Source organism: Schistocerca serialis, chromosome 2 (assembly GCF_023864345.2).
Source record: "Schistocerca serialis cubense isolate TAMUIC-IGC-003099 chromosome 2, iqSchSeri2.2, whole genome shotgun sequence".
NCBI classification, from domain to species: Eukaryota; Metazoa; Arthropoda; class Insecta; order Orthoptera; family Acrididae; genus Schistocerca; species Schistocerca serialis.
The window spans coordinates 1140106401-1140128401 of NC_064639.1; the positions used below are offsets into that span (position 1 = coordinate 1140106401).

Below are 22001 nucleotides of genomic sequence, written 5' to 3' on the forward strand. Positions count from 1 at the left end.
TCGCTTCTGGGAATTACAGTCCACCTTTCGCATTGCGTCAGCATTCAAAGCACCAAAGCGATGACTGTAATAGGATGCCTCACTCGATGACTCACCGATGTCAGCGGAGGCTCCCCAGGTGCCCTGTTGCGCCTGCTTGGCCAGCTTGCTGATGGCGTCCACGTACAGTCGGGACGCCGCCGCAGCTCCTGAAACATGAAGACATTCGGTCAAAATTCTCTTGGTAAGTACAGACGGAACGGAACATAAAGGCCCGCAATTCCACTCACACGCTAAAACTTACACATATTACAGCATGTACCTACATGATAACACTGTTCGGGGAATAAGGAGGGGGAGGGGGGACGGGGGAAGGAAGGAGGTTGAAGGGGGTACAACAAGAATCATACCATTCAGGGCTGTGACGTATGAAACGTTTAACTTAGAAATCGGATGCCTAGTAATAAGTAAATAAGTAAGTAGTTCCAAGTTTTACAAAGTGCAAGTTTCACCAGCAATTCAAATTTTTATTACATTCGAGATGTCTGTCCAGATCAAATAAGATGAAGAACAAATTATGTAGCTGAGAACAAAAGTAGATTTGAAATGTAATATTAAATGTTAGATGGCACATAAAAGCTACACATGGATGCTTTTCGCGTATACAGAAGCTTTAACGAAACTATAAAACTGATACGGACAATTCTGACATGGAAAACAACATTTACACTATTTCAAAAGATTTCCGTAGAAGACTGAGCATTTCGTTTGCTGTTAAGGAAAATCTATGTCCATTCCTTCTTGAAACATCTTTTTATTTATCTCTCTGTGAGAACGTAATAAATCTTGAAAGAATGTCTTCATAAATTAGGCGAGACGTAGTTGCATTATGTTGAAGTCACAGATTTTGCGCCTTTTTGACCACTGCAGACAGGCGATTATTCATCTGGACGACAACAGTATTTATATCTTCACATATGGTACTTAGCTAAACCTGGAGGCCATTATCGCACAAACGATATTTAGAGACGGCCAGAACAGACGATATGTGTCTGACATGCAAGGAGAACAATAGCGCGCACTGGACCGAGCCTATGGCACTACTGAGAGGACATTATATTTCTACACTGCCGTTTCTCGGCCAGCTATCAAATCACTACAGCGTACTACCTGAAAAATCTAGGTGTCGTGAATTTATGAGCAGTATGTCAAAAGTCGAAGACCAAAGGAAAGCAGTAGTTGACAATGGAGTGATACAGGGTTGTAACCTAGGTCCCTGCCTCCCGCCATTCACCATTTTATTTGACCAGTATAGTGAGCAAAACGTGTGCGTATGACATACGAGGTGCATTCAACTTCTAAGGCCTCCGATTTTTTTTCTCCGGACTGGAAAGAGATAGAAACATGAGCATTGTTTTAAAATGAGGCCGCGTTCATTGTCAATACGCCCCAGAGATGGCAGCACCGTACAGCAAATGGAATTTTACCGCCAGCGGCGAGAATGAGAACTGTTTTAAATACTTAAAATGGCGACGTTTTCCTTACTTGAACAGCGTGCAATCATTCGTTTTCTGAATTTGCGTGGTGGGAAACCAATTGAAATTCATCGACAGTTGAAGGAGACATGTGGTGATGGAGTTATGGATGTGTCGAAAGTGCATTCGTGGGTGCGACAGTTTAATGAAGGCAGAACATCGTGTGACGACAAACCGAAACAACCTCGGGCTCGCACAAGCCGGTCTGACGACATGATCGAGAAAGTGGAGAGAATTGTTTTGGGGGATCGCCGAATGACTGTTGAACAGATCGCCTCCAGAGTTGGCATTTCTGTGGGTTCTGTGCACACAATACTGCATGACGACCTGAAAATGCGAAAAGTGTCATCCAGGTGGGTGCCACGAATGCTGACGGACGACCACATGGCTGCCCGTGTGGCAAGTTACCAAGCAATGTTGACGCGCAACGACAGCATGAATGGGACTTTCTTTTCGTCGGTTGTGACAATGGATGAGACCTGGATGCCATTTTTCAATCCAGAAACAAAGCGCCAGTCAGCTCAATGGAAGCACACAGATTCACCGCCACCAAAAAAATTTCGGGTAACCGCCAGTGCTGAAAAAATGATGGTGTCCATGTTCTGGGACAGCGAGGGCGTAATCCTTACACATTGCGTTCCAAATGGCACTACGGTAACAAGTGCATCCTACGAAAATGTTTTGAAGAACAAATTCCTTCCTGCACTGAAACAAAAACGTCCGGGAAGGGCTGCGCGTGTGCTGTTTCACCAACGCACCCGCACATCGAGCTAACGTTACGCAGCAGTTTCTTCGTGATAACAACTTTGAAGTGATTCCTCATGCTCCCTACTCACCTGACCTGGCTCCTAGTGACTTTTGGCTTTTTCCAACAATGAAAGACACTCTCCGTGGCCGCACATTCACCAGCCGTGCTGCTATTGCCTCAGCGATTTTCCAGTGGTCAAAACAGACTCCTAAAGAAGCCTTCGCCGCTGCCACGGAATCATGGCGTCAGCGTTGTGAAAAATGTGTGCGTCTGCAGGGCGATTACGTCGAGAAGTAACGCCAGTTTAATCGATTTCGGGGGAGTAGTTAATTAGAAAAAAAATCGGAGGCCTTAGAACTTGAATGCACCTCGTATTGTGCCGGTCGGGAATCGAATCTGCGGACCCGTGATCGAGAATCAGCAACTATCTCCACAAGAACACGAGCTGCTGACACAGTGAGCACCAACTAAGGGAGACCAAGAGCAAACTGGAATTAAAGTTGAGGGAGAAGAATTAAAGCACACATCAAAGGGCAGGTGGACGAAATTCATTTATTTGTTTCAAATTTAAAGACCTTTCACCTGATAAATTAAAACGGGCCATACATATTACAGTTTTCGTTTGTCATCTTTTTTTGTTGTGTCCTTCTGCGCTATTCGACACGGAATAAATACTTTTTTAAACAACAAATAATTTAAGGCTGAAATACATACATATAAATTTCGTTGTTTTAAGAAAAAGGCAAGAAGACTGTAGAGGAAATACTTAGATGTGCCATCACCGATTGTGACTGGCCGTGAAAACCTCAGTATCGTTTCTTCTAGCTGTTGACTGCCAGTCACTACAATGTAATACATAGGTAGTACTCGTACTAGAGAACCTGTATTGCTAATCCTATGCATTAACGTTACTCATTCGTCAATGTACTGCACTGCACTGGGTGCTTTCTACTCGAGGCTGGCAATGCCGTATACTACATATACTCTAGTATTCGTATCCTAAACTATTATTTGACTTCTATGTAGAACCTGTCTGTGTATTTTGGCACGTTGTGTCTGACTCTTAATTATAGGTGTCTTATTTACTGTTACGTACCATCTGCCTGCTCCTCCTCATCCTCTTCAGTGACATTGTTGTCTCTGTCCACCCTCTGGAAACTGTTGTTACGTTGCATGTAAGCATGTCTGTTAGGTCGTTTCCGCTGGTGTTCTACAAGTGCTGTTTTTGTAATACTGTCAGTTAACGTATTTAATTGTAATTGTACTCATGTTCGCGCGTTGCCCGCAGTTAAAGGCAGAGTGTTATGGGGAACCTTCTTCCCCGCATGGGCTTTTCGGTGTCAGTCTCAGTCTCACGCCGTTCACGGTTGTTGGATAAGGTCTGGGCCCAGTTAAGGAAAGTACCGTAGTGCGGCTGGATCGGTTTATGTTCCATTCTCAACCGCTCCCTTACGTCAGAGAGGAAGTCGTACTGTCTAAGTCCTTTCGTCATTTACATTCCACTCACATTTCCATGTATCCAAACGCCAACTTCTAAGGTGGCGTGTCTTCTGTATAGGTACACCAGTAATTGTAAGTAATCTTTAACTAGTACTTTGAAGCTCCATATTTGATCGTGATATCTATCGGTCATAATCCGAGCAACACACACAAGCACACACACACACACACACACACACACACACAGTGCATCCACTGAGTTGGTGTCAAAGGCTGCCGATAGCCTAAGTAGGACACTTCTAAAAAATGGTTCAAATGGCTATGAGCACTATCGAACTTAACCTCTGAGGTCATCAGTCTCCTAGAACTTAGAACTACTTAAACCTAACTAACCTAAGGACATCACACACATCCATGCCCGAGGCAGGATTCGAACCTGCGACCGTAGCGGTCGCGCGGTTCCAGACTGTAGCGCCTAGAACCGCTCGTCTACCCCGGCCGGCTAGGACACTTCTCTGTGGGACACTTGTCTGCCCTCGCATGACTGATGCTTTGTTAGTAACCTGGTTCAGTCTTCGTGCCCGTGAGCTATCTGCGAAGCTGAGTGCTGATTCGAAAAGCGCACAGTGCTGCGTCCGTATGATTGGTAGGCGTAGTCTGTACTGTTTTGAATTTAGCCTCACCGGTTTATGTAGTACATTTCCTGCTTTTTACGAGTGTATTTTGTTAGCTTCATGTGTTCGTGGAAATTCAATTTATCATCTGTGTGTTTTAAGAAATAGCGTGTTACATAAGCTTCTCTGATATCTGTGTGCCCTATTTTAACTAAAGGATTCCTTTGGAGTGATCTTTGAAGTAAAGTGTACGTTGTTTTGCCTTCGGCTTTCGTGAATTTGTTGTTGTGACACAATTGTGTAATTTTTTGTAGCATTCCACTGGATCTAGACGGAAGGAATGGACGGTGTCTTGAAAATCGGATAGAAGATGAAAATGAAGAAAAGTAAAACCAGAGTAATGGAATGTAGTCAAATCAGGTGATACTGATGCTGTTCCATTAGGAAATGAGACAATGAAAGTAGTAGATACGTTTAGCTATTTAGGCACCTATGAGCACTGCGGAATAGCAAGAAAATGGTTTCCGAAAAGAAGATATTTGGTAATGTCAAATGCATATTTAAGCGTTAGGAAGGCTTTTCTGAAAATCTTAGTATAAGAACGCTGAATTTTGTAAGGATAGATCTAAAAGTACCCATGTATGGAAGTAAATGTGGACGATAAATAGTTTAAAGAAAAGGAAGAATTCTGAAGATTAGATGGGTAGATCACATAACTAATGAGGAGGTACTGAATAGAATTGGGGAGAAGAGAAATTTGTGGCACAACTTGACTAGAAGAAGGGATCGGTTGTTAGGACATATTCTGAGGTATCAAGGAATCACCAATTTAGTATTGGAGGGCAGTGCGGAGGGTAAAAAAACGTAGAGGGAGACCAAGAGATGAATACACTAAACAGATTCAGAAGGGTGTAGGTTGCAGTAGGTACTGGGAAATGAAGAAGCTTGCACAGGATAGATTAGCTTGGAGAGCTGCATCAAACCAATCTCTGGACTGACGACCACAACAATCTAAAAGATAATGAGGAGGTAACGAAAAGACATTTGCACCACATGTGACTGTTGACAGCATCCATCTTGACGTACGAAGGGCTAGTCAATTTTGTAGTGCACGGAAGCGGGGGGCGGGGTGACAGTTTAAAATTTATACAGTGAGACGAAGACTTGAATTCTGTAAGGAGACCCATACGGATGTAAGCTGCAGTAGCTATGCAGGTATGAAGGAGCTTGCAGGACAGACCGGCGTGGAGAGCTACATGAAACCAGTTTTCAAACTGAAGACGACAACATGTCGAAGAAGGATCCTTTATTGTATGATTATATGATAGCAGAACAAACACTGGTAGCAGTTACTTCTGTAAAATACCTAGGAGTATGCGTACGGAACGATTTGGAGTGGAATGATCATATAAAATTAATTGTTGGTAAGGCGGGTGCCAGGCTGAGATTCATTGGGAGAGTCCTTAGAAAATGTAGTCCATCAACAAAGGAGGTGGCTTACAAAACACTCGTTCGACCTATACTTGAGTATTGCTCATCAGTGTGGGATCCGTACCAGGTCGGGTTGACAGAGGAGATAGAGAGATGATCCAAAGAAGAGCGGCGCGTTTCGTCACAGGTTTATTTGGTAAGCGTGATAGCGTTACGGAGATGTTTAGCAAACTCAAGTGGCAGACTCTGCATCGCGTTGTAGCTTGCTGTCCAGGTTTTGAGAGGGTGTGTTTCTGGATGAGGTATCGAATATATTGCTTCCCCCTACTTATACCTCCCGAGGAGATCACGAATGTAAAATTAGAGAGATTCGACCGCGCACGGATGCTTTCCGGCATTCGTTCTTCCCGCGAACCGTACGCGGCTGGAACAGGAAAGGGAGGTAATGACAGTGGCACGTAAAGTGCCCTCCGCCACACACCGTTGGGTGGCTTGCGGAGTATAAATGTAGATGTAGATCACTACACTATACTGCAGAATTATGAGAATCACAGAGAAAGGCAGGCGACCCAAGGCCAGCCGTGTGTGTATGTGTGTTAGTGTGTGTGTGTAAGCGCGTGCGTACGGACGGCAGAGCCGGGGGAACAGGTGGCACGCGTTGCCACGCAATTAACTGCGGCCAGCCCCGGCCGGCGCGGTGTCAGCCGCAGCCTGCAGCTCGCTGGGAACGCTGCACGGGGCGCCGCGCTGCGGTCTCTGCCACCGGCCAGTCCCAGGGCCGAGCTCGGGATATTGCTGTCCTCACAGTCAGACGGTAATTACTAGGGGCTCAAGCACACAGGACTAAAAACTAGCAAGTCCCGGAGGTACGGCTCTAAAACCGTGTGGCACAGAATCCAGCCTTCATAGTGCACTCAAATCGGAGTGGAAGGGATTGCGCAATATTTTCCACTTGTATCACACCAATTTCAAGGAAATCAGGCGCTGACTGACGTGAATACTAAAGCCTGGTAGTCAAGGGAACGCAGGATTCGGTTACGATTGTGGACGAGGCCATAATCAGTTACTATTGGTTGCGTTTTACAGTTGCACACAATTTATTTTAAACCAGTATTTCCAGACTCAACAATAAAGTACCAAAACTAGACATGATTGTCTTAATGGGAATTACGCGATCGTTCAGTAAATAAAATATGGCGTTTCAGTCTTCCATCACTGCTCTTTATTTTCAATTACCGGTTTCGGCCTAGCTGCCCATCTTCAGATCAGTTAGACAAAGTTAAAAATATAATTAATAAGAGAGACACAGTTAGTGATAGAAATATCATAGTTTACAAAAAGAAATTCTGGAACGTATTAAATGCCAACATACCACATATTGCAGTTACAGAGTAACTTGTGCGTAATATGGTATGTTGGCATTTAATACGTTCCAAAATTTCTTTTTGTAAACTAAGATATTTCTATCACTAACTGTATTTTTCTTATTAATTATATTTTTAACTATGTCTAACAGATCTGAAGATGGGCAGCTAGCCCGAAACAGGTAATTGAAAATAAAGAATAGCGATCGAAGATTGAAACGTCATATTTTATTAAATAGAAATACCACACGTTATCAAAAAAAGTGGTTCCAATGACTCTGAGCACCATGAGACTTAACTTCTGAGGTCATCAGTCGCCTAGAACTTAGAACTACTGAAACCTAACTAACCTAAGGACATCACACACACCCATGGCCGAGGCAGGATTCGAACCTGCGACCGTAGCAGTCGCGCGGTTCCAGACTGTAGCGCCTAGAACCGCTCGGCCACACCGGCCGGCGCCCCACATTAAAGAATTAACAACTGTGTAAATAATAGGTAGTGTTTTCAGTGAGTTACAATTTAGCAAATCACCATTAAATACAAATACAGCAGGTAATTTTTTCAAAGCAAGCCACTGTGATCTGGGCAGAAGGCCGTACACGCGAGGAATGGCAATAAATTAGGAACTGTTTAAAACTCGCTGCAACTTACAAATTACAGGTATTGAAAAATTAAAGGCAAGTAGCCACAAACACAGTAGAAGGCATCAGACGCCAGGACTGGCAGTAAATAAGGTTTTAAAGACTTACTGCGTAAATACAAATACCAAATTAGAATTTTAAGGCAAGTGACCACAACCACGGCTGAAGGCCTTACACGCCAAGAATGGCAGTAAATTAAGAACTGTTTAAAACTCGCTGCAACTAAAAAATTACAGGTATTGAAATATTAAAGGCAAGTTGCCACAAACACAGCAGAAGGCCTCAGACGCCAGGACTGGCAGTAAATAAGGTTTTAAAAGCTTACTGCTAAAATACAAATAACAAATTAGAATTTTAAGGCAAATGACCACAATCACGCATGAAGGCCATACACGCCAGGAACGGCAATAATATAAAAAATAGCAAAGGTTAATTAAAAAACATGCAACTAATCACCAAACATGTGAAATAAGATGACGGTGAACTTTGTAACACAACCCTTAACATCCACTGAATACTACACCGCTATATTTACTCCAGAAGGCGACGAGAACTACTGAGTAGACATGGGCAGTGAAATAAATGATTATGGACGTAAGCAGAGAGGAAGAAGGGATATAACATGTAGACTGGCAACGGCAGAAAACAGAGAGGACAGAGTATTGTGGAGAGTTGTATGAAATCAGTCTTCGGAAAGGATCAGAACAACAACTGTATCCAGCAGGAACAACCTTCTCATGACTGAATCCCACAGAGCCAGCACACTTCGATGACGTAGACTGCAATGTTTTAAATAGCCCCACACATTTTCTGTGGAATGAAGATCCGATGACTTAGCGGGCTAGTCAAGTTACGACATGGTGTTTGGGTGCTTGCCGAACAATGATCGTATTCGTGCAGCCCTGTTTGGACACGGCTATTGACCTCTTTAACGGCTTGCCCTGAAGATTTACAAAAAAGAGTAACGCTTAGTCAACAAGAAAGCTGAAACAAGGATCCTGGCTCCTGTTCTCAGTAACTTGAATGAGCGTCTCCAAATCACAGGACGAAATATACCCCCAAAATGCTCCTGAATCACCTCAGAATTGAACTACGCCCCACACGAAGGCCTCATTGGGTTGCCGGCGCACATGACGTCGAGTATCGCTTGAAAAGATACTAAACAGTGACGTCTCTCTGGTCGCCTCCAATCAGATAGTTATTTTTGTGTCGTTCAACCAATTGATGACGCGCAGCATGATGCACACCTGCAACAAATGGCTTTCGCGAGGCACCCGACATCAGATGTCCACTGTTCGTTATCTGTTGTGAAACCACAGTACCACTTTTGGCAGCGTGAACCGCTGCGAGATTTGCAGGAAAAGAATCAATGTGGTTCTGGAAGGAACCTGCGGAAATGCAGAGCCATAACGACTTTACTGCGACGGCCAGCTGCGATTTGTTTCTCGGTTCAACATCCATGGCGTGAACAGCTCGATCGATGTGGTCCCACAAATTCTACATTGGGTTTAAATATGGGGAGTTTGGTAGCGAGGGGACTATAGTAATCTCATCCTGGTGCTCTACGAATCACGCAGGTACACTGCGAGCTGTGTGACACGTGGTGTGTTGTCCTGCTGGTAAATAGCATCGCGCCGCCGAAAAACAAACTGCATGTAGGGGTGGGCGGGGATCCCCAGGATAGCCGCATACTTGTGTTGATCCACTGTGCCTTCCGAAATGACGTGATCGCCCGGACCATGTCCCGAAAACATTCCTTAGGCTATAACGCTCCCTCTTCTGGTCCAGACTCTTCCGACTGTTGTTGCAGGATGTTTGCTCTCAGTATAATGTGAAATAAAACATGATAAATCCAAAAAAGGCCGCCTATCGTCAGTCAACGGACGATCCTTTGTAGAATTGGCGTGGAGATTGCAGCCTTCGTCGCCGATAAACAACAGTCTGAAAAATGCGCCTGCTGCGGAATCCCATATACTGGAGACACTGTTGATAGCCTCTTGGTTCATCTGAGCGTTCAATTGTTCAACTGTTAACAGTTGAACGTCTATCCTCACGTATACATTTCTGTAGCCACCATTCACCCCTGTCGTATATGTCCAGCTGTACATTTGCTTCGGCGCTAGTTTTGTGTAGCGCTATTTTGCCATGCGCGGTAAACTTCAACCACAGCAGCATTTGAACAGTTTACACAGTGAGCCATTTCTGAAATACTTCCATCTTGGCCCTAGAGTCAGAGACCACACCTTTTTGGACATCAGGAAAAATCAATCCATTTCCGCATTACGACAACTACTGCACTGTTTTCAGCGTCCCCCCCCCCCCCCCCCCCCAACCCATCCACAGGTTTTATCTACATTCCACTTCTAGTGCTGCCACCTGCCGTTTGTAAGTAGCTATTCTACACTGACGCTGAACATAGGCGGTGATCTCATCAATGTGAAAGGAGCGCGTACACACAACAACACGATTCGGAAGTATGTTAGCCATTATCAAGACTTAAACCAAATGTGTGTGTGTGTGTATGTATGAAGTCCTAAGGACCAAACCGCAGAGGTCATCGGTCCCTAGACTTACACACTACTTAAACTAACTTATGCTAAGAAGAACAACACACACACCCATGCCCAAGGGACGACTCGAACCTACGGCGAGAGTGACCGCAAGACTTAAAGCTTCAGTACTGATGTACGCTGTTGGCTTCCCAGTCTTCAGTCGAAATTTGGTTGAAATGGGCTTGTATTCAATGTCAGCAGCAATTTCTGTCGGGTTTGAAACCGATTGGTGAGACGGGAAACTCGTCTCCAGTAGTACGCTTAGCCGCGCGAGATTAGCCGAGCGGTCTGGGCGCTGCAGACTGCGTGGCTGGTCCCGGCGGAGGTTCGAGTCCTCCCTCGGGCATGGGTGTGTGTGTTTGTACTTGGATAATTGAGATTAAGTAGTATGTAAGCTTAGGGACTGACGACCTTAGCAGTTATGTCCCATAAGATTTCACACACACAGTAGTACGCTTAGATCTGTTTACAGCAACTGATCTCACGCCATGTTAAATGGCTGCAGGTTATATAGCATTAAATGTAGACACTTTGGGTGGTGTGCATTCAAGGTGTGGTCATGAGGAGGTCCAACCACACCATTTCTTCTAGTCTGTTAACATCCGAACGCCGATCCATCTTGACTGCATACAACCGACTGGCACTTAGATTCTAGTTCACTGTCATGATTTACGTCAATGGTGGTAGAACACATGAGCACCTCGTGGCAACACTGCAATGCGACGAGTGTGCACTTTGGCGGCGGTGACTTACACTTCACTTCGTCAATGTGCTTATGCAGGCTCACTGGAGTGCAAAGGACACACACATGCGCCCGCCTTAGTGTACCGAGACGGAACTGCACAGCAAGTGAAAGTCTGACGGGGCGCAGAGCAGCCATTACAATGAGCCGTGACGCACCGACCCGGGGCACACACACCAGAGGCGGCGTCAGCAGCCATCAGCCCGCGTCAGCCGGCGTGAAATATCGCGCAGCTTAGAAACGCGGACCGCCACAGCGCCGGAGCCGCCTCATGAATATATATTAGTAGGCGCGGAGGCGGCCGCGGCGGCGAGGCGAGAAGAAGGAAGAGAAGCAGAAGAAGGCGGCAGTGGCTGAAGAAGACGGCAGCGCCGGAAGGAGCGCGCCGGATGGAGATGTCAATCTGGCCGCCGCGGGGCCCGGCCCGCTCGTTACGTGGCCGGCGGCCGCTCATTCGCCGGCGCGTGTCTCGGGATTAAGCCTCCGAGGGCGCTAACAGGCGCCGAGCCGTAAAACCCGCGCGCCGCCGACAACGCGCTGCACTGCGGGCCGCGCGAAAGTTACTTAGTAGGCTCCGTGAGTTCCAGTTCTACAGAAGGGGACACAAACCTCAAACGAGCACACATTACGCGCTATCTTGGGGTACACATAGATGAAGTATTGAATTCCCACGAACACATAAGGCTAACAACAGACAAAGCAGAAAAAATACTACACAAACTGGTGAGGCTAAATTCAAAACAGTACAGACTACCTCTACCAGTCATACCTACATACCACTGTGCGCTCTTCGAATCAGCACTCAGCTTCGCAGCTAGCACGTGGGCACATAGACTGAACGTGGTCACCAACGAAGCATCAGTCAGACGAGGGCAGAGAAGTGTCCTACGTACGCTATCTGGAGCCTTCGGTACCACCTCAGCGGATGCACTGTGTGTGGTGCTCGGAATATGCCCCATAGATATCACGATCAAATACAGAGCTGCAAGGTACTGGTTAAATGTGGGGAGACTAGATAAGGTACACACAATAACCTGTGTGCCGATAGAGACGATACGTCACCTTAATTGTTGGCGTTTGGATACATGGCAAGGGAGTGGTTGAGAATGAGACATATTGATCCCAGCCGCGGTGTGGTACATTTCTTAACCGGACACGGACCTTATCCCACGCACTTAAACCGCGTGAGTCTGAGGCAGACCCTCCACCTACATGCACATGCGGGAAAGAAGGTTCCCCAGAACACATTGTCTTTTTCTGCGGGCGATACGCGAACAATAGACATGCACTACACTTAGACTACACAGATACAGACATAAGATATATACACAGCAATAAGAGATGAAGAACAAAGGGCACAATTAAACGCACTGACAAACAGTGTTTCAAAAACAACACATGAAGAGTACATGCAGACACGACATTACAAACATGCCTAAGTGCAGCGTAACAACAATCTCCAGAGGATGGACAGCGATACCCACAGTGACAGCGGAAACACTGACAATGAGGAGGAACAGGAGGGGGAAGCTGAAATGTGACAGTAAATAAGCAAAAGTGCTGGCGATCTAGCCAAGAAAACACCAAATACTGTACATGTATGGGCACCTACAGTAGTTAATACATAGGATTAGTAATAAATAGGATAAGCAACATTATTTCTCTACTAATAATCATTTGTGTGTGTGTGTGTATGTGTGTGTGTGTGTGTGTGTGTGTGTGTGTGTGTGTGTGTGTGTGTGTGACTGGCGGTTAACGGCTCGAAGAAACCATTCCGAAGTATTCACCGTCAGTCACATTCGGTCATGGTACTAACAAATCTCTATCCTATCTTCTTTTCATATTCTTCTTAAAAAACAACAAAATTTTATTTATGTTTCAACCTTAAATTACTGTTATTTTGAAAAGTATCATTCTTTGTAAGCGTTGTAGATAAAACAAAAGAAAAGAAAACTGTAAAAAGATGAAAAACGAAAATTGTAAGATGTACGATCTGTTTTAAACATCAGGTAACAGGCCTATAATTTGGCAATAAATAAATAAATAAATAATAAATAAATACAATCTACAGATGAGAGAGCACAGCCCTGATGGACCGTGTCTATCATCCAAGAGCAGCTTTCACATCTGTAAAAGTTTTCCTCAACAGGAAATGGTTCAAATGGTTCTGAGCACTATGGGACTTAACATCTATGGTCATCAGTACCCTAGAACTTAGAACTACTTAAACCTAACTAACCTAACGACATCACACAACACCCAGTCGTTACGAAGCAGAGAAAATCCCTGCCCCCGCCGGGAATCGAACCCGCGAACCCGGGCGCGGGAAGCGAGAACGCAACGCTACCGCACGACCACGAGCTGCGGACAACTGGAAATGATCCCGTACAGGTGTCAACATATGTTATTGCCATCTGTGCACAAATCCTCCTTCCTACTTGCCTCTCTCTACCAATTATAACAGCTCATTAGTCTGCAATGGAGAGATAAGTGTCCATGTGTACTGAAGCGCAATGGTTAAAGCAGGCCAACTTGGGTATCCGCAAGCCTGGCAGACTTCCTGGGACTCGTTACGCCTGCTGCGTCTGACAACCGGTTGAGCTCTCAAATCATACTAGCCAGATATATAGAATGAAATTTTCACTCTACAGCGGAGTGTGCGTTGATATGAATCTTCCTGGCAGAAGTATAGCAGTGAGGACGGGGGGGCGAGTCGTGCTCGGGTAGCTCAGTTGGTCAGTTCGGCGCTAGCGGCCGTGCGAAGCGGAGGTCCGATATTTCCGCCTGTGCGGCGCGTGCGAGTGTTTGTTTACTTGTGGACTTAGTCTGCGCGCGAGCTAGTAACAACGATCATGGCGAACAAGTACAGGAAAACTACATTACGGTTCAATTTCTGCAAAGACTACGAACGACCAACGGCTTTAGCAGTGGAACGATTCATTCGAGAGGACGTCAAGATACCGCCAAACGATATTGTTGGAATTCACCTGTCCATCGTTAGTCCCACGGTGTATGTTAAGATGGTAAATGACGCGGCGTGTGAGAGAATTCTACAGGCGACAAAAGCAGGTCTCCGATTTTGCCATAGTGACGGGAATGTCGGCACGGTAACTGTAGAACATGCTGGTCTGGGTGTACGGACAATACGTGTGTTTGAGCTGCCATTTGAGCTCCCGGCTGACGAAGTTATCGAGGCTTTTAAGCCATACGGCACGGTACATGGTCACACAGCAGAACGCTGGACACAATTCGCCACGTACCCTGTTCTTAACGGAGTGCGACAGATCACTATTGATCTTCAGAAACATGTACCGTCCTATCTGACAATTGGTGGTTGTCGGGCGGTGGTGATTTACGATGGTCAACCACGTACATGTTCTGGCTGTGGCCAGGAGGGACACCTCAGGTCGAACTGTATGCAACGGCGGATTACGCAACTGCCTTCCGGTGCGCGGGAGCCGTCGCCAGCGATGACAGTACTACCGATCACCTATGCCAAGGCCCTCACTGCGTCCGCTGATGACCGAAAGGACACAGCCCCGGTGGAAGATCAAGATGGCACTCTCCGAAACCTTGTAGCAGACGTCGGGATGACAGAGGATGCTGCTCCATCGAGCTTACACTCTACGGCGACAACATCAGATGAGACCGAACTCCCACCAAGCACACTGATAGTAAACGAAGCAGTTCCAGCCACTACGGATGCTGTTCCGTCTGGAACGCACTCTGAGACGACAGCATCAGTTTCGACCGAACTCCCGCCGAGTACAACGATGGGACTCGAAACACTTCCTGTTCCTACGGATGCTTTTCTGTCGGGCAGCCGTGATTCCTTACAATCTGAGGACACGGAAGGAAGATCACGCAAACAACGTTCCCCGAAAAGGAGGAAACGGCGTCGTCGCACGACATCTCCTAGGGATGACTCCCCTTGCCCCGACGACGATGTGCCTTTGGACCAAGACGACACAACAGCCTCTACGAAACAGGATGAGGCACTGGAAACTGTTCGATCAGACCCGCAGCGGTCTCTCACATTGCCGGTACCGGGACGTGGTGATGCTGAAGAGGAAGCACAACCAGTTGGCGCTCCAGACGCAGATGATGTGGCAATGGACACGAATATATCACTGCCTGCAAAGATGTGGTATGACGATATTGAGGAGGCGCCGGACGTCATACAGAGGCAGCCGGCACTCACGAAGACGGCCTAATAATTGCTGAAGGTGAAGGGAGAGGGGCGAGAGAACGTCTTCTAACTCAGCCCCCAGCGCCGATGCAGGGAGATGTTTTTGCGCGTCGACAGAGTGGGATTCAACGCCATGCGAACCGTATTGCGACATTAAATATAAATGACGTGCGTTCACCGGCCAAAATACACCTACTGAAGGAAACGATTTGGGCATCTGATGTGGATATTGCTTTGCTGCAGGAAGTCCACATAGCTGCACTCCCATACATCGCAGGCTACCAATCCTATTCGTCACATGGAGATCACAATGGGAGTGGGGTGGCAGTTTACGTGCGAGATGGATTCCCAGTGGAAAACGTGTGTTACCTTCCGTCGGCCAGGGGAATGGCTTTCACGACGTTTGGGACACGCATCATCAATCTTTATGCACCGTCGGGAAACAATCGGCGGCGGGAAAGGGCACGATTTTATGCAGAAGACATTGCCCCACTTTTCCATGGACGTTATGAATGTGTAATAATTGGTGGAGATTTCAACTGTGTTCTCAGTCAGAAAGACCAATGGCCGCAAGCAAACATCAGCCAGGAGTTGCGAATCGTTGTCAACGACCTTGTACTTAGTGACACGTGGGAATTACGACATGGAGATGCACCGGGATACACCTATGTGACCAGTCATTCGGCGAGCAGGTTAGATCGCATTTATATCTCGCGGGCTCATGCAAATGATGTCCAGGACGCGGAACGCTGGCCATTGGCATTTTCAGATCACAGCGCTTACATCTGTACGGTGCTTCTTCCCCGTAGAGAGGTGTGGAACAGTAAGGCCCCGTGGAAATTAAACATTCAACATCTACATGATCCTGAATGCCGTCACCGGATCCTTGAGACATGGACGATATGTGAGCGAAGGGTTGGAAGGTATGCGACGAAGCTTGATTGGTGGCTGACTTGTGCTAAACCGGCGCTTCGCCGTATGTTCATCTCATATAGCAGGGAGATGGCAGAATGGCGCCGCCGTACGACCGACTTTTATTTTGCAGCACTGCGCGACCTGGACGATGGTCCACCGGGACAGGACGTCTGGATCGAACGCAAAAGGATAAAAGCTAAACTAGTGGCTTTAGCTCGGAAACATCTTCAGGGAACCATGGTGCGCGCCAGATGTCACGATACGATAATGCACGAGTTTCCTTCCATGCACCACGTCGTGAATGAACGAAAACACCGACGACGCGTTTTGGTACAGGAATTAATTACCCGCGAAGACCGAAGAGTGACGCGTCAAGCGGACATTGTCTCTGCATTCGCCGACCATTACCAACACATCTATCGGGAAGAAGCAGCCCCTGTCGATGACCTCGACCGTATAGCCACGTACGTCTCCCGTACACTGACGGTGGAAGCTGCGGGAACCTTACTGGAAGCCATTAGCTGTGAGGAAGTACATGATGCGATCGCAAAGGGTGCGTTGAATCGGTCCCCAGGCATTGATGGACTTCCTGCTGAATTTTATCGAGAATTTCGCAACGAAATGGCACCGCGATGGACGGAAATGTACAACGAGATGTTAAATTCCGATGCGCCTATTCCACCGGCTTTTATGGAAGGCCTCTTGGTGCCAGTACATAAACCGAAGCCAGGAATTACGGTCACACATTATCGCCCCATCACCCTGCTTAATGCCGACTATAAGATCTTTGCACGGTTGCTAGCGTCCCGATGTCGTATGTTAATTCGTAGCGTTCTCTCTCCAGAACAGACGACACCGGGTGGATCGGTGAATGTGCAAACAGCTACTGGCGAATGCCGTGATGTGATAGCGCTAGCGGAGGAGTGCCGGCTTAAAGCGGCGATGGTGGCGGTTGATTTTGACAGTGCTTTTGATAAGGTGCGCCACAACTATCTGTACGCTGTACTGGAACAAATGGGATTTCCAGACCGTTTTACTGGTCTCATTAGAAGGATTTATGGGGGCGCACAATCCCTGGTACAGGTTAATGGGCGTATAGCAGGGCCCATTCAAATTCGACGATCCATTCGCCAGGGCTGCCCTCTTTCGATGCTGCTGTTCGCGATAGCGTTGGAACCATTAATTGGGAGGCTAACAAATTCTCTTTCTGGGATGGAACTGCGGGGCTACACCTTCAAATGTCGTGCCTATGCGGACGACCTCCTGCTGCTCGTTCGTTCTGAGGAAGAGGTGAAGACGGTCCTTGAACTGTTGTTGGACCACAGTGTGACGGCGGGTAGTGCAGTGAACATGAACAAATCGGCAGCAATGCCGGTTGGAAGGGGCCTTACGCCGGAAGAAATCAGTCCGTTTCCTTATATGCAACGATTCCGCTATCTCGGCATAGACTTTACCTCATCTGTAAAACATACTGCGGCAGTTAACTACCGACGTATTTTACAGACAACACGTACCATGGTCCGACAACATCTCCTACGGCGCCTTGATCCTTTGCAGCGAGTCGAATATCTGAACACATATGTGGTTTCTCGAATGGTGCATATTTCGCAGATCCTGCCCCTACCACTCACGCTCGGACGTCGCCTTCAATCAGCACTAGGCTATTTTGTGATGATTGGATCGCCCCTCAAGGTGCGATACGCAACGCTCACGCTCCCTACGGACAAGGGGGGACTCGGACTTACAAATGTTCACTGCCGAGCGACGGCGCTCCTTCTAGCTACGATGTACAAGCAATGGCGTAGCGGGCGTGATTCCCTTACATCCCGCATACTGGATCTCCTAGTTCCAGCGTCCCTCACACCTCCGGTGGCGGTGGGCAACATTACGTCACATTTTGCGCATGTATCAACATTTATCGTGGAACTTAGTTATATCAGAGACGAGCTTCCGCGCACGAGACCACCATGCGCGAAGGATTTTTATGTTTGGCTGCTACGACGGATAAGTCGTAATGTCATTGAACTCAAACACCCCAAGTTGCATTGGCCGAAGATTTGGAGACATGTGCACCAAAAATTCCTTCCTACCTTCGTTCGGGCACTGTGGTTCTCTGTCACCTGTGGAAAGTTCAACACCAACCAACGACTCCATGCAATTGGACTAGTGGACACTCCACTATGCCCGAAATGTCGCCAAGTGGATGACGACCATCACCGCTTAACTTGTATCGCGGTGGAGGAGGTATGGCTCCTAGGAAGACAGATGGTGGCTTGCTACCTCCGTGTGACCCCGCAACATATTACACCTGCTTCCTTCTTACATCCGGAGAGTGACTACTTTCCGGCGACTAAATCACACTCGATCATCTGGGTCAAAGGTTGGACGATCGCGTACCTCTATGGGGATGCTGCCAAGTCGCGACTCGACTTTTGGTATTTCTTGCAGCAAGCCCACAATGAGGTTCATAGATGGTCTCACTATCGGAAAACCTTTGCCAATTATCTTCAGGCAGTCTTCCTCGACCCCCCACGCAGTTGGGAAGTGCCGGGTGCAGTCGGTGTGCACATTTGACAACTGATAATGAACCTCACGTTTCTCTCACCGCTCCATATATAATGCACAAACTATACCATGACATGATCTACATGTTCCTTTTAACAGAGTGATCTTTATGAAAAATAAATAAATAAATACATAAAAATAACATCCCTGTATCCCTGTTCCTTTACATTTGTGATTTGTTTTACAATGATTTTTTATTTTTTTTTTTTTTGTTTTTGCAGAGGATGCATTTCATTTAGTGTTTGTAAAAAAAAATTAATTTCTTATGTATAAAAAAAAGTGGTCAGCGTGACATTACATAAAAAAAAAAGACGAGAGATCCTTGGTTCAAGTCTTCCCTCAACTGAAAATTTTACTTTCTTTATTTTTGCATAGTTATTATCTGTCCGTTCGTTCATTGACATCTCTGTTCACTGTAATAAGTTTAGTGTCTGTGTTTTGCGACCGCACTGCAAAACCGTGCGATTAGTAGACGAAAGGACGTGCCTCTCCAAAAAAAAAAAAAAAAAAAAAAAAAGTTGGTAGAGCACGTGCCCGCGAAAGGCAAAGGTCCCGAGTTCGAGTCTCGGTCCGGCATACACTTTTAATCTGCCAGGAAGTTTCATATCCAGATATATGTTTGCTTAGGTAGTTTCACTGCAGCTCAATCATGATAATGGTGGGAGCAACGAAATGAACAAACCAGTGTTCAAGGAAATTGAACAAAAATCATTAATTGAGGAACATATTCCAGTTAGGAAACAGAGTCCACGTCCACGAGGTAAAAGTTGTCGTTCGTTTATGAGGCAGTTTCAGACACATAAGTAGGTGACTGCAAACTGTATAAAAAGTTACTACACATTCATCCGTGAACCGAAGTATGTTACTGCATGTTCGTAACTTCGATCAGCAGTTTCTTCACTCCATAAAGTTTTGAAAGAGGACAAAGGCTTAGTGGCTGATAGGTGTGTGCTAAGGGCTTGAGACCATATAGCAGTATATAGGCTTTCTAAATTAAGACCAAATGTTGGCTGAAATACGAAAAAACGTGGCTCAGTGGATACTGACAACCAGATTCTATTGGTATGCAACGTAATGCAACGAAAGCTTAGCATGCAAGAATAGCTTCTTCTTCCAGACATGTTCATTTTAAATTAACATGTTATGAAAAATTGGCCTCGTGTTTGCTAAAACGCATTTGGAGAATTTAAAATGAACTAATCTGGCCACTTAGGATGAATTCAGTGAACCTCCAATAAACATAGTGGAAAAACAGTTTTTGATGTTGCTGCACAACAGTCATACAATAATTTTTAAATGAACAGACCTCCATTTGACGGTATTGTTGTTTATTTAATTACGATCCAGGTTTTGCCCTTCTATACCATTTTCAAGTGACTGAGTTAATATCATTAACATATATTGCTGGACTTCAAGCTCAAAATTGGCGATAAATTAAGAAAAATATTGGGTCCCCAAGAAATGCCAGATCTAAAATAACCAACTTTCAAAAACATCAGTAAATAATAGTGGGAGCACGTTCTTACGTGTATTGGATTTCGACTTTCCGAGATAGTTCTGCATACAACAAAAAAATGTATTAGAGGGGGCTTGATGATGTTTCAGATTCAGCATAGCCATTACTAATCGAAAGAGGGCGAAGTTGCAGAGAAAATCGTTCACATCAAAATAAAGAAATAGGCCCGAAATACACCGATATGGAAAGAAAGAACGTAAAAATCCATCCCGGGCTCGATTCCCTGGTGGTGTCAGGGATTTTTCCTGACTCGTGTTGTTGTGTCGTCTGCATCATCATCATTCATCCCCATTACGGTTAGAGGAAGGCAAAGGCAAACCACCTCCACTAGGGCCTTGCCTAATACAGCGGTGAGGGTCTCCCGCATCATTCCCTCGCTCCTCGCTGTATGGGATCTCATCATCATCTGATGGCTGTCTTAACTATCTGAGACCCGGTTTTGATGAAAGGAAGACTATACAGTGCCCAAAGCTATACTCAAGTGACCTGTGAAAACGTTTTTTTTTTTTTTTTTTTTTTTTTTTTTTTTTTTTTTTTTTTTTTTTTTTTTTTTTTTTACTGGTTGATAATTAGTATCGATTGGAAAACTGATTAAAATTATTTGTTGCTTGAGATTTCAAGCATGGGATTTTGTTCCCTTCAATCACAGCACTCAACGTAGCTACTGAACTGTTTGCCGTTGCCAAATTGCTACTACAACAATTTATTCACTTCAGATTTCTTGTCCAACTTTCTTTCTTGGTGTGTCTGTAACTTCCAGCAGGTGATATAGGAACTAAGATGCCCTCTCAGACACTGAGACTGACTTTGCAAGATAGGTAACATTTATCTGCAAATATACACTATGTGATCAAAAGTATCCAGACACCTCGACAGCAACAAATACATACGTTTTTCATATTAGGTGCATTGTGCTGCCGCCTACTGTCAGGTACTCAATATCAGCTACCTCAGTTGACGTGAGAGAGCAGAATGGGGCGCTCCGCGGTTCTCACGGACATTGAACGTGGCCAGGTGTTTGGGTGTGACTTGTGTCATACGTATGTATGGAAGATTTCCACACTCCTAAACATCTCTAGGTCCACTGTTTCCGATGTGATAGTGAAGTAGAAACATGAAGGGACACGTACGATACAAAAGCGTTAAGGCCGACCTCGTCTGTTCATTGACAGAGACCGCTGACAGTTGAAGAGGATCGTAATGTGTAATAGGCAGACATCTCTTCAGATCAACACACAGGAATTCCACTGCAAGTACCATGAAAGTCAGGCGGTAGATGAGAAAACTTCGATTTCATAGTCGAGCGGCTGCTCATATGTCACACATCACGCCTCGCTTGGAGTAAGGAGCATAAACATCGGACGATGGAACAGTGGGTGAACGTTATGTGGAGTGACGAATCACGGTACACAATTTGGCGATCGGATGGCAGTGTGTGGGTATGGCGAATTCCCTGTGAATGTCATCTTCCAGGTTGTGTAGTGCCAACAGTAAAATTCGGAGGCGGTGGTGTTATGGTGTGGTCGTGTTTTTCATGGAGGGGGCTTGCAGCCCTTGTTGTTATGCATAGCACTATCACAGCACGGGCCTACATGATGTTTTAAGCGCCTTCTTACTTCCAGCTGTTGAGGAGCATTTCGGAGATGGCGACTGCATCTTTCAACACGATCGAGCACCTGTTCGTGTGTGTGTGTGTGTGTGTGTGTGTGTGTGTGTGTGTGTGTGTGTGTGTGTGTGGTTTGAGGTTTTCGGGCGCTAAACAGCGTG

General features: G+C 46.0%; 1 protein-coding gene across 1 annotated transcript in view; it reads right to left on the bottom strand.

Moving 5' to 3' along the window:
* The window catches only part of LOC126456671 (brain-specific angiogenesis inhibitor 1-associated protein 2-like), a 555769-nt gene that overhangs the window by 81503 nt on the left and 452265 nt on the right, over window positions 1-22001 (bottom strand). Inside the window, exon 3 of the mRNA XM_050092412.1 lies at window positions 96-188. Within this exon, the coding sequence (XP_049948369.1) occupies window positions 96-188 (93 nt within the window). The remainder of the gene's footprint in view (window positions 1-95; window positions 189-22001) is intronic.